Below are 16,891 nucleotides of genomic sequence, written 5' to 3'. Positions count from 1 at the left end.
GCACAAGTCTTTGAAAGTCTTTAGAGGACAAGAAAGTTTTCACCTTGGTGAGTTGTCTCAATTGGAAAAAAAACAAGATTTAACTATACAAAATTAATCTGTTTATCCAATTTAAAATCACAATCCATAACAACACCCAAATTTTTCACATAGGGCTTCACATATGGATTCAGCTCACCGAGGTTTAGGTCTACTGTCTCATATGAAAACATAGGTATACAGAGGCCAGAGGTATACAGAGATTCTTGGTTCTTCTCTGCTCATGTGTTTTTGAATCCACCACCATTTGTCCTGCTGATGGGCATAAATATGGTGGGTGACTGAAAAAAAATGGACTGAAACAGATGAGTAAATGCACTTTTTTGTTTTGTTTAGTCTTGTTCACAGTTAAATTTTCAATGAAAATAGAAGAAGATTTTGATACCAGTCTGAACGACCCCAATAATGAGAAGTACCAACGCTATGTTAAACAATTTCAGTCAGCGGTGAGTATTTCATATTTTGTGTATAATTTGTATTGATTGTTTATGCTTATTTAAAGTTGAATAAAATTTTATATAAAAACATTCAACAAAAAAAAACTTTGAAGAACAAAATATTCCAGTTCAGTTTGACCTCTAGAGGGCATGCAAATGATTAATGCAAGGTTTATAAAACAGTAATATAGAGTACTTTTGGGGCAAATATGTTTATTCATTTAACATTTCTTCCTTCTCATCTTAATAAAAATGTACATCATGGTTTAACCATTCAGAGTATTGGAACAGAGCCTTTATTTTCTGATGACGTATGACTAATTGTCATACTAAATCACATTAGGTACATAATTAACTGTCCATATGACATAAAGATATCTGTTTAATGACAGGAGAGCAGCCCAAAGAATGGTCGTTTTCTGTATGCTCAGGTTTAGTCTATTTGTCTCTGGTTCTTGCCACAGAGTAATTTCATCTTAAAGACTTCATACTTTTATTTCAGTTTTATCAGAGGTACATAGGTACACTTCCTAATGTACAGTGGTTACTCTTACTTTGTACAGATTGAAGACAATTACAATACTGTGTCTAACTTCAAAAAAGGTTCAGTAAAAATCACTGGCTTCAGGTAAGGTCCAAAATCTAAACTTTTACTCAAAAGGTCTATTTTGGTTTTTACTGCTTGTTGTAATATACAGTGTCATCTCATTGTTGTGGATTGTGTGTTGCTCCAAAGGCCTGGTAGCATTATAGCAGACTATGAAATTAAGACAACAACCAACAGCCCCAACAACGCTGAATTTGTTGAAGCAAACAATAAGGTTGCCAACACTCTCACATCCATAGGATTTACTGTAGCTGGGAATGCTTTTGCTGAAAGTGGTAAGGGTCTGCATCTAATCTTAAATCTAAATCTAATCGTTTTAAATTCTATTATTTTTATAAGCATTTTTGCTTGTAAAAAATGCTAAAAAAAGGCCCATAAACCTTTAATAAAAATGAGAAAGTTAAAAAAAAAGATTTATGGATTTTACTTTCAGAAAACGTGACTCTTTCCACTGCAACAAAATGGTATCCTCTACAAGATATGACACTCAAATGTAAAATCCCAGATTCTGTTGATGGTACAATGAGTTGGACAGTGAATGGCCAAGTTATACTACAGAACGGAAAATACTCCTTTTCAGAAGGTGGTACAATTCTCACTGTGAAAAGCGTCACTGAGAAAGACAAAGGTGAGTCACATGTATCTTTGCTCTATTAATAATAATAATTACATGTTAACTGTTCCTTGGTCTAGATTAAAGCTATGTGTCAATTGTGCGTACGTGTTATCCGGCCCAAAACTATGTCTTTCTTTGTTTATTAGATCTTCTTCCACTCTACTTGAATTCAAGTCAAAGCTATAACCATAACCATTTAACAAGTTATATAATAATGTATCATTACTGCTTATCTAAAACATGAAAAATTCTGTATTTAAAGCATATGGACAAAAGACATTATATCTCTATTTTGGGGCTGAATGGCGATGTATAATCTCAGTATTTTGTACATTTTTCTATTTGAACTATAAAAAAAAATCTGTATTTAATTAAAAAAGTTATTTCACATCCTGCCCAATAGTTTCCTATAATGTTCATATTGAAGGCTATGAAAACAAACATGAATGTAACCATGTAATCTACTAAAAAAGAATAATAAATAAAAACAAAAGCACAGACTAATTAATAGGCTATTTTGATTACCCTACAACAGTCACTTTACAGTTACTGCCATCATAAAAATACAATTAGTTGTAGGTTAGAAATTCTACATATGGCACATTTATGTTCAGAAACAAAAACAAATATTAAACAACAAATATTTGTAGCAAAATGTATATTTTAGTTAGAAATATTGCGCTCCGTCTGTTTTGGCGCACATAAGCGCGCTCTGCTCCTGACAGCAAAATGGAAATATTTTCTTGACGTCCCAACATTTACAGATGGAGAATATGTCTGTGAAATGTAAGATATGCACTGAGGAAATTATTAGATGTCACTTCAGCCTAAAGATTATTAATAGAGGTGTGTTCCTACCAATCGCTGCACAAGTTAAGGTTACGTATGATGATGAAAGCACGTTAGAGCTCCCGGAGATTGCACTGCAGCAAAGAATATACACTAACAAGAAGCGACACTCAATAGAACGTTCCATTGTAACACCGACGCCCAGCAGCAGCCCTGCGTTTCTGCCATTTTGAGGTGAAAGCCAGTAGTGGTTTCTATGGCAATATCAGCTGCTTTGTTAAAAAAAAAAAAAAGTACATTAAAGCTGAAATCTAACCTGATTGATGACAACACAGAACAAAATACTATCACTAGTGATCATCAAATCCTTTTAACAGTTTAATTTGCAGACTTTGTGTTTAAGTCTTCCACTTTTTTCACAAAAACTTTGCTCTCTAGAAACCCAGTCAGTTTGGGTTTAAATTCTTTGAAGTTCAAGTATTAGCATTATAAACACTGAATTAATATCAACATATGAAATTAAATTAAGGATATGCTTCAGAAAATTTGGGAATGTTGGACAATAAATATATAACAGAAAATAACAGCTTGATTTTGCAGTGTTTTCTAATGTCCATTGAAGCAAAAGTGTCCAAAAGTGGGATTTATGCGGTAATTATTAATTATTAATTTACTATTAATAAATGTGTAAAGTTGCATAGAATTGAAATACTCAATAAAGTAGGCTAACTACCTCAGATGAATGGTTGGATTCCACAACTGGTAAAATAAAACATATATAAGACAATACAACATTTACTGTAGGAGCCATACAATTTACTGGTGACTTAATTTAAAAAACTGTTCAATTGCGCTTCTGATTTGGCAGTGAAATTCGCCTATTTTGGAAGCGTAAGATGTGAAGGATTCTATGGTCCAGTTAGTATTTTCACCCCATAATGGCGGCCGTGCTACCGGAGCGCCATCTAGTGGCTGTTACCCAAAAAGGAAGTGTGTCGCCTCTTGGGTTCTATACTCTTTGCTCTGAGTCCGCACTTTCACAATGTTAATGCCGCTTTGACTGCTGGGTAAAGTCCTCTGCGTAGCTCACAGTCTTGCGGACTCAGCGGAAGTGCCCATTGAGGGTGCATAGCAGCCACAAAGGGGGCACCCACAAGCACCCTTCTTTGAGCTTAAATGACGAAAGGGACACCCTACGGTCTTGTAAGCGGCCATTGGAAATCCACAAGACCGAAAGTGCACATTTGAGACAGGGCCTATGAGAGCACTCAGCACGATTCTCAGCCAGAGTGAAATCGTCCAAAAAGAGGCGGTACTCCACAGAAAGTGACTCGACATTGATTGGACTATAGCCTATATCGAGGTAGAACAAACAGTCTAGCAGTGACAGCTAGCGTAACTCTGTGGTTGAATGTGATTAAAAAAAAATCCATCCCTTTCTCACTTTGGTGGTGCGTCGCCCTATTGCCCTAAAAAAGAAACCGCCCTGACTTATGAATCCTAATCAACTTTTTATTTTTGAATGAACACAAACAACACAAAATACAAAGTTTCTTAGTTCCATAAAGCACAAAATAAGAAATAATTGGCCACTCTTTTCTATACAGTGAAAGTGACCAGGGATCTGGGCTATCAGTCTACAAATTGAAAAGAGAAAAAAACACACAAAATATCATAGACTCTTTGATCCTGTCAGTGTCACATTGTGAGAAAGTAATACTGTAGTTAATAATAAATTAATATATATTTTTTTTATTAATATATAATAAAATAAATAAATTGTTACATTTATATACCACTTTTCTCTGCACTCAAAGTGCGAAAGGGGGAAACTCCTCAACCACCACCAATGTGCAGCATCCACTTAAATGATGCGACGGCAGCCATATTGTGCCACTACACATCAGCTTATTGGTGGAGAGGAGACAGAGTGATGAAGCCAATCAGTATATATATGGGGGTGATTAGGAGGTCATGATGATGGACCGAAGCCAATAGTTGACCAATATATATGTTTGGTATTTTTTACATTATCAGCATCAGCCAATATAATTAACATTACTTCATCTTTATTTGATAAAAAGCTATTTCTATTATGCACAGACTTAACAGATTACTCAGTGTCGTGTTGGTTAGATTTTTTAAATTATTATTCAAATATTGTTTTTTGTAATTATTTGTTTAAAATACATTATAACAGAAACAAGAAATTGCTATCTAAAGTATAAATCTTTGTTCACAAGGGTGAACATTGCCAGTGCATTTTGATTCCTGGAGGATAATAAAACAATGTAACAATGTCAATTCATGTCGCAACCAAGTAAATATACTGGAATAATAAAATGACAACTTTTTAAAAAGGTATCACCTGTATCACGAAAGTGTTTTCATAGTTTTAAATGTAGTTAGTCCAGTTTGATTATCCATTGCTAAATACATACAGTATTTTTGAAATGTTTTTTATATTCACTAATTTAATTGATTAGGGGAAACTGAATTGAATATAAACTGATTAGAATTCGTGGGAGATGCACATATGTAATACATGTATGTTATGTACAATATTTGATAATGTTCTATACAAGCACACAAGATATTTACTAAAATGAATGGGCTGAATGAGATCAGTGGAGAGGAAGATTATTAGAATATAACAAACAAGTCTTGTGAACTTTTATGAAACTCATGGTACTTTTTTGTCATTTTGGAAACTCATTTCATTGTATGGAAAAAAAGTGATCAGTACATTATTTAGCATTTCTTACATGATATTCAGCCTGATTCGAGGTCTGGAGGGGTTGATGAGTTCAGAGCTAGTCTGCAGATTTTGGACAGAGTTGACCAAATTCACAGAAAATCATGTAGTGTATGATGGGGACAGACTGTCTCTTTTTTGGCTTCAGACTTCCATCCAATCAGAAGAAATTGAACCTGTTTGATATTTTGAGCTGATTTAAGAACACATTATTTTCATTGGTTGTGGCGCATGAGTTAATTTGTTGTGTTCCTGACTTGAAAATCTAGTGGTTTGTGTGATTCTCAGTTGTTTATCCATGTCCAGTAGGTGATGTCTAGTGTTTTAAAATATGTTCATATTTTAAAAGTTTTGCAGTATACATTTTTTTAGCGTTAGAATATTTAAGAAAAATTGAATTAACAGAATTGTGTAAACCAACAGATTCTTTATACATAAATCAACTTGAATCAACCTAACACTATATACTATATTTATTTATTTAATTTTACTTGCAGGTAGATACGCATGTACAAAAGCAAGGGCAATACCTTACATTCAGTGGCAAGATATAGTTATTGAACCACTTCCCAATATCATAGTGGGTAAAAGTGAAAGACAGTTCCAGTGTATCGATCAGACCGTGGAACTGACATGCTGTGAAACAAAATATGAAGTTGAGTGGACCCCAAAACCTTCTGGTGATGAAGTGACACTTCCAGGTTGTACTTACAGACAATACATTCTTAGTTACCGAGTTCAATGTTCAGTTGCAGTGACATGTTTTGTTGAATTCACCATGTTTTATTTATTTATTTCAATGATTCTAATTACCTTTTTATGGAATCAGACAAGGGATGCATCACACTAAAGCATAAAATCAGGAGTGCAGATTGTAGTAGTGAAACCTTTACATGCCAACTCAAGATCTCAGAACTACAAGGCTTGTCTTATGGCCGGAGCACAGTCATTATCAATAAAGTCAATCAAGGTAAACCTTCCGTTTTTCATCCTTTGATGCAGCAGAATGTTCTTCTGTTTCAGCTGTCTGAAAGAAATAAATGTTTTTCTTGTTTTTTTGTTTGTTTGTTTGTTATTTATTCTAGTATTGCCCTGTAAAAACGAAACGCTTGGAGATGGAAAAGAGGGTGACCTTTTGACAGGACCCTGTGAAAAAGGCAAGGAAGGCACCATAACTTATAAGTGTACGTCAGGTCGATGGACAGAAACTGACAGGAATTGTATACTTCAAGTTATCAAAGACATTGAAAAGCAAGTTGAGGTAATATTCATGTTCTATGTATTGGTGAAAAAAAAAAGTAATTTTAAATATTTCTGATATTTACATTTCTTCTTTTCTGTGTTATTTAGGTCTTGGCTCCACAGGACATCCCAGTGGTTGTGGCTCAGCTCAGTACTGCTACAGTGCAGAATAATCAGGAGATAACACAGTCTTCTGTGACTGTCCAAACAATTGTTGAGATACTTGTAAAAATTGCTGGTACAGCACAAACCATTATCATCGATGCGCCTGTGATGAAGGTATGTACAGTATAAGACATCAGTCAATTGTGGCTAATTAAACTTTTTATCATGATAAAATATTTGTACATACAGTAATTTTCATTATCCCCTCTGATGAAAAATTGTTTGTACTAAACATGATTTTCTGTTTCATTTCCAGTCTTTCCTTCAAACTGTGGATATCCTTGTTTCGGACTTTGCTGTTAACTCATGGAACAATTTGAACAATAACAGCAGGACAGATAACACCAGCACTGCACTTCTGAGCGCTGTTGAGAGTATAAGTGACCGTCTCACAGATGGCAATTTTACAATTAATGAAAAATCTATTGAGTTGAATAGAACTGTAGCAGACAGATATAGTGGAATATCAAACCTGACAAACTCAACCACTGAGATCCTGATACCACAGATTTCTAAACCCACACCCATAACCATCATAGTCTTCACAACTCTTGACAATGTCCTACCTACTCGTAATATTAGTAATAAAAATGACAGTAATACAGATGTGCGCATCAATGGAGATGTGGTTGTTGTTAAGGTGAACCAAACAATTAACAACATTTCTTTTGCGTTTGACATTACTGATCAGTCTTTGGGAAATCCTCAGTGTGTCTTTTGGAACTTCAAACTTGACGCATGGGATTCCACTGGATGTGAAGTAAAACCCTATATCAGAAAAGGAAATGAAACTGGCAAGATTACATGTGAATGCAACCACACAACCTCTTTTTCAATCCTAATGTCACCGTTTTCCCTTGATAACAAAGCCTTAGCCTATATAACTTACATTGGTGTAGCTATTTCAATGGCCAGCTTGATTTTGTGCCTCATCATTGAGACTATTGTATGGAAGAACACGACAAGAAATGACACATCCTACATGCGGCACGTGTCCATAGTCAACATTGCCGTGTCCCTGCTGATCGCAAACATCTGTTTTATCATTGGAGCCGCAATTGCAGAACAAGAGCAGCCAACCTCAGTGGGTCGCTGCAGTCCAGCGGTTTTCTTCATGCACTTTTTTTACCTGGCTCTTTTCTTCTGGATGTTGATTTCAGCGCTTTTGCTCTTTTACCGTACAGTCATGGTCTTGTCCCAAATGTCAAGGGCCAAAATGATGGCTATTGCCTTCATAGTCGGTTACGGTGCACCTTTGCTCATAGCGGTCATTACTGTTGCGTCGACAGCTGGACCAAAAAATTATGTCACGAAACAAGATGCATGCTGGCTGAACTGGTTGGAATCTAAGGCCCTGCTGGCATTTGTGATTCCAGCTCTCACTATTGTAGCCATAAACCTTGTGGTTTTGATTGTGGTTCTGTACAAGATGTTGAGGAGAGGAGTTGGTGCCACAACTCAACCAGATGAGAAACATGCTCTGGTGGTCATTGCCCGATGTGTGGCCATATTGACTCCTATCTTTGGTCTAACATGGGGATTTGGAATTGGAACCATGGTGTCACGTGACTTAGGCATTCATGTGGTGTTTGCACTCCTTAATTCACTGCAGGTACCACTTTCTGTTTTTACTTTCTAGGTTATATTCAGCTTTTTTTAAATGCTAACTTTAAAGCATTAATTATAATGCAAATAATGCAACAATGATAATATTCTGTAATTACAGCAATCTATTTTAAAGCCTCACAAAGATGCAAAATAAGTTATTTCAAATGTTGTTATGAATATGAAATTGAACAGCATTACAAGTATTATTACTTTTAACATTTTCATCATATATTTGTAACACTTCTGCAGGGATTCTTTATTTTGGTGTTTGGAACGCTTTTAGACAGCAAGGTATGAACTGATTTTCATCATTTTGCAATTTGACATTGTGTCAGTCATTGTTAAAATGATCTTAGAGGCATTCAGTTCTACTCTAGTGCTTTAACTCATTTTCTCATATATGGTTGCAGATCCGTGAGGCACTGGCAGGAAGGCTGTCGCTAAGGAACCTTACCAGCTCTAACCGTACTAGGGTAAATGCCAACAAAATGCGTCTGATCCATGAGTTCTTCATGATAGATGTACTCAGTTTACAGCTGATGTCTTAAATCTCTACATTACAGAGTACTAGTGCAGGACCATCATCTTCAAGTGGACTGGGTTTCTTTCAAAGGATACGTAGGAGAAGTAAGTTTTTCTATTAAAATTGATACATTTTAATATATATATGACAAGAATACTTTAAGTAACATACAAATAATTTTTTGCAGATGTGTACAACGTATCTGAAGCCAGTGCTATCTCAGCAGCTTCTTCTGGCTCTGATACTTACGTGAATGCATAATCAGCTACTTCATTAAGTATTAGTCTACTGCTACTGATTTCTGGGAAGAAGTGTTTCTGTGCTCTAAGTATTAATAAAAATGGCTTACAATCTACAGATCTAATGTTTGATTAAGGATACATTTTATTATAATGCTGTGATTTGCATGATTGGATGCACTTTCATTTATAACAGAAAAATATCAATAATATAGATCTAGAGAAATAGCTTTATTTGTATTTTCTGGTGTATTTTGGTGTATTTGATGTATTAATGTATTCTTTGCCATTTTAAATAATCAGTTTTGTTTTCCAGTTGGTGTCATACTGTCTATATCATGCTGTTCTACACTGTCTGGATTTAAAAAAAAATAATAATAATATTAATAATAAAATTTATATTGAAATGCCTCTTTATTTTACATTTATTTTGTAGTTCCTAATAATGGCATTGTAGCTGTCTTGTATTTTATTCATTTTCATTGCATTTAGTAGTAATGATGAAATAGATAATAGATTTCCAAATAACTGATTTACTTTAAGCCATCTCAGTATGAAGGTTAAGCTACAGTTTCTTATTAATTTTCACAGTTCTTTGAGCTTGGTCAACCGCACCTGCACACATATTACATATTATAAGTATTAGTGAGGACTTTGCATCTCTTTCAGTTTCTGTAATGTATGTGTTTCCCTAAACCAAAATTCTCTCTAGTCTGTACCATACATAAACCTTAAAGGTGCCATCGAAAATTTTTTTACAAGATGTAATATAAGTCTAAGGTGTCCTCTGAATGTGTCTGTGAAGTTTCCGCTCAAAATACCCCATAGATTTTTTTTTATTAATTTTTTTAACTGCCTATTTTGGGGCATAATTAGAAATGCGCCGATTCAGGCTGCGGCCCCTTTAATTGCTCGAGCTCTCTGCCCCCTCCCGAGCTCTCGACTCTATCATTGCATAAACAAAGTTCACACAGCTAATATAACCCTTAAAATGGATCTTTACAAAGTGTTTGTCATGCAGCATGTCTAATCGTGTAAGTATGGTATTTATTTGGATGTTTACATTTGATTCTGAATTTGAGGCTGTGCTCCGTGGCTAACGGCTAATGCTACACTGTTGGAGAGATTTATAAAGAATGAAGTTGTGTTTATGAATTATACAGACTGCAAGTGTTTAAAAATGAAAATAGTGACGGCTCTCTTGTCTCCGTGAATACAGTAATAAACGATGGTAACTTTAACCACATTTAACAGTACATTAGCAACATGCTAACGAAACATTTAGAAAGACAATTTACAAATATCACTAAAAATATCATGATATCATGGATCATGTCAGTTATTATTGCTCCATCTGCCATTTTTCGCTATTGTCCTTGTTTGCTTACCTAGTCTGATGATTCAGCTGTGCACATCCAGACGGTAATACTGGCTGCCCTTGTGTAATGCCTTGAACATTAGCTGGCATATGAAAATATGGGGCGCGACACAATTGGTGTTATGTTGAGATTCGTCTGTTCTTCAGAGGTCTTTTAAACAAATGAGATTTATATAAGAAGGAGGAAACAATGGAGTTTGAGGCTCACTGTATGTCATTTCCATGTACTGAACTCTTGTTATTCAACTTTGCCGAGGTAAATTCAATTTTCAGTTCGATGGCACCTTTAATGTTTAACCACTAAAACAAGTTAGCCTAAAAGATTTGTCATTGAAAGGTTACATTTTTATAGAACATAATTTTTTACAGTTGTGCTAGACAGTTTATGAACCTTTAAAAAATATTAAAAAATATATATGTATATTTGCATGACCTTCTTTGGGATTAGATCTTTATAAACCAATAAACAGAATATTTTAATATATTTTGATAAAAAAAAAAAAAATGATCCAAGAGTTAATAAGTTTTCTGTATGTGAAGTCTTTGCCTTTAGTATTTGGTGTTATCAAGCTAACAGTTCATAAACGTCCCAAGAATGTGCATAGTCCACTGCACAACATCTCTGATGATATGCAAACAGATATCATCAATTAAATATGCACATGTACATTATTTAAAAAAAAAAAAAATCATAATACTGTTAAACAGAAATATCTCCTAATTTCTTCATGAACATGGCCACAAAAATGCTGCAGAGTTTTCTACAGTGGACATCATCAGTCAGTATGAAGTAAAATACCTGTGTCAACAAGCCTGGCCCCTGCCTCCAGCTTCAACTCGAGCTCTGATATACCCCCCAGTATATAAATATAGGATATGATTATATAGGAACAGCTGAGACTGAAGAGAGGTAAGCAGCTGCTTATATACTCTGGCTGTTGATTGGAAGATAGATAGGCTCGCTCCTTCCTAAATTATGTTTAGGAACTTCACTTTGTTTTGTGTTATATAGTTTGTGTCAAGTTTACAGATGCAGAAAAGTGCATAAATATTAAAAGTGTGTTATGTCATTGTTTCTTATTATCACACTACAATACAAGATTACTTGTCGAATAAATGAACTTGAAATCATTTTAGTTCACGTGTATAGACTGCAGAGTATCAGTTTCATGTTTTTTTATTTGTTTTGGTTTAAAGCGAGAGAAAGCATCTAGCTTTGGCATTTATTTCTGACTCTTCTGAAACTGGAGCAAAAGAGTGCTTCTATGTATGGAGCAGCACTGATAATGTACGTAATGACGTGCGTACATTAGAGACCGTACGTTTCATTTAGGTTTTGTTTTAAGCTGCAAATAAATGTAGTTTCATCGTTTCAGATTTCTGAGGCCAATTATATACAATGAAGTTGAAGAGACAACCTGTACTGATCTTACCATCCCTACAATGTTGAGGCGATATGCCTCATTAGGGCCCGAGCACAGATGGTGTGAGGACCCTATTGTAATTGCTCAGTCAATTCTTCTTCTTCTTCTAAATTAATCGCATTTTTGAGGGCCTAAGCATGCTCCAAACTCATGAAACTTTGCACATACGTCAAAAGTGAAAATTGGGTTTGGGTTTCAGAATTAGCTGTTGCAAAATGGCTCGTTAGCGCCACCTACAAAATTTCAATTAAGTGCTCTTCACGATACTTTTCCCGTACAGGTATGAAATTCAGTACACACATGTAACAGCCCGATACCTACAAAAACAGTCCCTGGGAGCAAAATTTGAAAACCCAACATGAAGTGAGATATTTAGAATTTTCTCAGCAAAATTTTTGCAGTTTTTGCCATTTCCAGACATTGTACTTTAACAAACTCCTCCTAGAACTTTAATCAGATCAACATCATAGTTGGTCATTCTAATCTAAAGGCCTTTGCGAACTTTAATTGCGAAGATCTAAAGTTTTCGCTGAAGGGCGTGTCTTTGGCGCCCTGACAAAATTTGATGTTTCACCATGAAACTGGAACTTGTTGTAACTTGGCAATACAATGTCTGATCTGCCCCAAACTTCACATGTTTTATTAGAGTCCTGACCTGAAGACATCTTCATAACAATATTCAGTTACAGTCATAGTGCCACATGTGGCAACTGGAAATGACATGTTTTACACTCTGATTAACTCCTCATAGAGATTTAACCAGATCAATATAATATTTGGTCAGTCTAATATTAAGGCCTTAGCGATGTTAAATTGCAAAGATCTTGAGTTTTCGCTGAAGGGCGTGTCTGTGGGGACCTGACAAATGATGTTTCGCCATTAAAGCGGAAGCTGTTGTAACTCATACCATGTCCGATCTGCTCCAAACCTCACGTGGGATAAGAGTCCTGTCCTAAAGGCATCTACAGTATATGCCAATATTCATTTATTCATAGCGCCACCTGCTGGCAGCAGGAAATGCCATGCTTTACACTCTAATTCACTCCCAGAAACACATTTCAATATGCCACGAATTACCAAACATGCTAGAAACACGTTAAATCATGCCATACTTGACTAAGTGCTAAAGTATGCGATTAACCTGAGTTGTTTTTTGTGCACGTGAATTAGGTTTTATGCATGTGAAATTGGCTACGCATGTGTGCATCGTGTCTTTTGCGTGAAATATTATTGAGACAAAATTTTTCCTGGTAATAGGCCCACTGTAAATGTTTTACTGTAAATATTACAATAAATCAAATGTGTAAAGCTTTAGATGCTTTATGAAATAAAGTCTTAATACCCATTGCAGTGGGGAAAAAAAAAAAAAACTTCCTCCCGATGTTTCACTTCATCAATTTTAAATGATTAATTTCTGTATTTTTTTGCTACTACATCACTTGAAAATAAAAAGCAAGTTTATTGTATTACTTATACTTATAGAACGTGTCTGGATAAGCTACATATTTGTATCTCTTAAGATATGGAGTGAAGCGATGTTGACTTTGTACTTGATAACAAGTGATACAGGTGAGTAAAAAAAGCCATTGTACCTTTTTATCTTAGTAGGTTTTTAGATGGTTAAAAGGCACAGTATGTGAAATTTTTGAATTAAAATATCTAAAAACCACAATGTTATATATTTGGTGACTTGTGTACTTGCATTATCCCAAATGTTTCCAATAGGGCAGCACGGTATATTCGCGATTTATCACAAATTTATCACAAATAACCAAAATAGAGCGCCACCCTAAACTCATTTCGGGAATGTTATTTGTAACATTCTTATGTTACATTCTTATGTGACCATAAAATGAACCAAATTGGAACGTCCAATAAAATCATATAAGGAACCTCGAACTGCAGCACTTTCATTGTCCCAAATGTTCTGTAAAGGTTCAGAATTTCCGTCACTTGCGCAAGGACATGAGAACGTCGCCTTCTACATGTGAGTTTTATAGAAAATAGTAATGTTTGAAGTCACCGTTATGGAGGTGAGCATTTGCTTTAGATGGGCTCTTGATTCTTGATATCTTAAAATTAAATTTGGCTGCTTTAATTGTGTTTCCAAAACCTGCTTGTTATAGCAAAAAAATGCAAGTGAAATCTGATCAGATGAATTTGGTTATTTAGTAATTGTGATTCACTGATCCTCCCAACTCTACTGCTCTGCTACCAACTGTGAGTGTGTTAACTGCATTAAATAGATTTTCTCTTTTTTTAGTTTTGTTATTTATTTATTTATTTATTTATATATTTATATATTTATATATATATATATATATATATATATATATATATATATATATATATATATATATATATATATATATATATATATATATATATATATATATATATATATATATATATATATATATATATATATATATCATTGTAGTGAGTTTTGAGCAGTGTCTTTTAGACTCACGCAGACATCATGAATCAGCGTATGAACCTCAACAGTGGTGACACTAAACAAAAATCTTTTTTGTGACTTTAGTAGCTTGTTTTGTGATGCTCAGAACTGATCTTTATCTGAAAATTGTGTCACCATTGTTGAGGATCATACGCAGAATCTTGATGTCTGTGTGAGTCTACATGATGCGGTCTAAATAATTTCTGCACAATGTTAAAAATTTTCAAAATGTGAAATAATGCTACTGAATGGTGATAAAATCATCATCAATGAGCAATCAAATCCATTTGATCAGATTTTTTCCTCACAATGTTTTGTATAACATATGTGCTTTAAAAACACAGTTACAACAACCAAAGAAATTTTGAAGTTAAAATGTCAAGGGTCAGGAGCCCAACTAAAGCAAGCGCTTACCTCCATAACGGTGACTTTTATCAATTTTGATAAAACATCAACACCTTATTAAGTTAAGATTTGTATGAAAGAAATAAAGTCAGAGTGATTTGTAATAAGTGAAGATGTTGAGATCTAGAGAGATCTGTTAGTTTTTAATGATCTGTTAGTGTTATCTGAGTTTGACATTACCATTGCATTGGACAGAGCCTGTGCTTCATTCAATGAAGAGCCAGAAACACTGATGTTATGCTGCATTTTGCTTTATATAAAGGCTGCAGTAACTGTGTTGCTGATACAGTAGTTACATTAGCTCATGCATGTGCTGTTGTCAGTTAATGACTTACTGCAAGAGATTTGCATTTTAAAGAAAAGATTTGATATAACAATCCAGTAATTACCTGTAAAGAGCTTTTTCTTTTTGTAAGACACTTAAGAAAAAATAGGGGTTTTTTTTTTTTGAAGAGCCACTTTTGTTAGTCAATTTAGCTCAAATTTTCAATTCAATTTTTTGACAAGGGCAGCAGGGACATTCTGAGAACATTTCCAAATAAAGCATGGTTCCCTAAACATTCAGAGAACGTCCTGAATGTAAACCTAAAGGTATGAGTATGAGTCACCATACTTGGCCACGTCACTTCACTTTCAAAAAAAAAAAGATCGCCTAGCACAAGCTTCTGCTTTCTGTATTCTTCAAAACGCTTATGCTGTATGTCCTAGGCCTTCCCTATTCAACTTACAGAACGAACACGGCGCCAGTTTTGTTTTTTCTGTAAGTAGAATAGGGAAGGCATAGGACATGCGGCATAAGCTTTTTGACCTTTTGACCTTCAACCGTTTAGAGGCCATTGAAGTCCACTATAAGGAGAATAATCCTGGAATGTTTTCATCAAAAACCTTAATTTCTTTTCGACTGAAGAAAGAATGACATGAACATCTTGGATGACATGGGGGTGAGTAAATTATCAGGAAAATTTTATTTAAAAGTGGACTAATCCTTTAACTGAAGAGTACAGACCTTCTGCTGGCATGATTATTAAAATCGCATTAATTTCCTATTACAACATGCTGCTGCTATGGAGAGGAGACAAACTAGTGGTGTTAGTAAAAAAAAACACTGTCCGATGATTCAAAATGTAAAAAAAATCACACCCACTGAATCTACTCAAATTGCAATGCGCTGCAACAAAGTGCAGTCATGCAGGATGGCATAGTGCTGTTCAAAATAACCCAGTCTCTCATTCTCTCAATCACAAGTTCATTCAACTGATACTGGACAAGTTGTTTTGTACAACATCATGCAGCAACAGACAAATGGCTCAGCTTGTTCATCGGTGGGGCATGGCTTTTTTTTTTACCTCAAGTAATTCCAACTTTTTTACTCAAGTAATTCCAACTTCGATGGGGATCCATTACAGTTTGCAGCTTCTATTCAAGCTTTTAAAGAAAGACCACAAATGCACAGAGTTGCTTATATTATCTAGAAAAGTACACTAGAGGACAACCAAGAGAACTGGTCAGAAGCTGCCAGCAAAACAAGGATTCAGGAAATCCAAGAATTTGTCGAAGGAACACTTTGGTGACCAGTTGAAAATGACTGCAGCCTACATGAAAAAGGCTTTGAATTGGCTTGCAATAAAACCTGATGTCATCAGTGGTTTGCAAGCATATGCTTTGTTTCTGAGAGGGAACTGCAATGTGATGGTAAAACTTTATGGATGAGATTAATGTTTCATCGAACCTTAAGAACATCATGGTGAGATACAAGATGGAATCGTTGTAGGGTCAAGTTTACAGACATGATGGACTTGATCAAGCATCAGGTTAAGATTTTCATGGATCCTCTCTTTGGAGATATTAAAGATACACAACCACCCATATCCCATTGAATCAAAGTCAATTCTGTACCTTACAGTAGTAGCGGGAAAAGTTCAGCTACAGTGGCTATAGTCAATACTGGTCCAGGTTTTCAGCCTAAAGTCCATCCATCACAGCATAGTTCTTCATCTTCATCTCAAAGAAAATCCTGTTTTGTAAAAATGCCCTCTGATTCAGAAAATGACTCACAGACAAAAGACTGAATTTTTGAAGACCAGTGCCAACAGATGCTGACAGGGGCAACACACTGATCTAACAAAAGCCAACAAACGTGTTGTTGGCGCATGTCTGTGCGGTGTGAATTGGGCTTTTATTATGTCTGGTAAATGAAAACAAAAAT

At 35.0% G+C, this 16,891-nt stretch overlaps 1 protein-coding gene across 2 annotated transcripts; it reads left to right on the top strand.

Annotated features, from left to right (window-relative positions):
• The first annotated feature begins 379 nt into the window (after positions 1–379).
• Positions 380–9,425, top strand: LOC137018476 (adhesion G protein-coupled receptor F4-like). 2 transcript variants are annotated; one of them, XM_067383129.1, is made up of 13 exons: positions 380–485; positions 1,040–1,104; positions 1,213–1,358; positions 1,517–1,711; positions 5,741–5,944; positions 6,073–6,213; positions 6,329–6,504; positions 6,594–6,764; positions 6,907–8,262; positions 8,508–8,549; positions 8,669–8,731; positions 8,822–8,885; positions 8,969–9,425. In XM_067383129.1, the coding sequence occupies exons 1-13, from the start codon at positions 399–401 to the stop codon at positions 9,040–9,042; spliced, it is 2,784 nt and encodes a 927-aa protein (XP_067239230.1). In that variant the 5' UTR covers positions 380–398; the 3' UTR covers positions 9,043–9,425. The 2 variants fall into 2 exon arrangements, with proteins under 2 accessions (XP_067239230.1, XP_067239231.1); XM_067383130.1 differs by lacking the exon at positions 5,741–5,944.
• Positions 9,426–16,891: the final 7,466 nt, after the last annotated feature.

The sequence above is a fragment of the Chanodichthys erythropterus genome, chromosome 4 (genome assembly GCF_024489055.1).
Source record: "Chanodichthys erythropterus isolate Z2021 chromosome 4, ASM2448905v1, whole genome shotgun sequence".
In the NCBI taxonomy this organism is placed as follows: Eukaryota; Metazoa; Chordata; class Actinopteri; order Cypriniformes; family Xenocyprididae; genus Chanodichthys; species Chanodichthys erythropterus.
Note: the sequence above shows the minus strand (reverse complement) of the source record. Positions and strands in the feature narration are given on the sequence as shown.

Bases quoted from the DNA above. Each gene is read 5' to 3' on its own strand.
- LOC137018476 (XM_067383129.1), top strand. From the start codon at position 399: ATGAAAATAGAAGAAGATTTTGATACCAGTCTGAACGACCCCAATAAT. The intron at 486-1,039 runs GTGAGTATTTCA...TACTTTGTACAG, and splicing joins TTAAACAATTTCAGTCAGCG to ATTGAAGACAATTACAATAC. The intron at 1,105-1,212 runs GTAAGGTCCAAA...GTTGCTCCAAAG, and splicing joins GTAAAAATCACTGGCTTCAG to GCCTGGTAGCATTATAGCAG.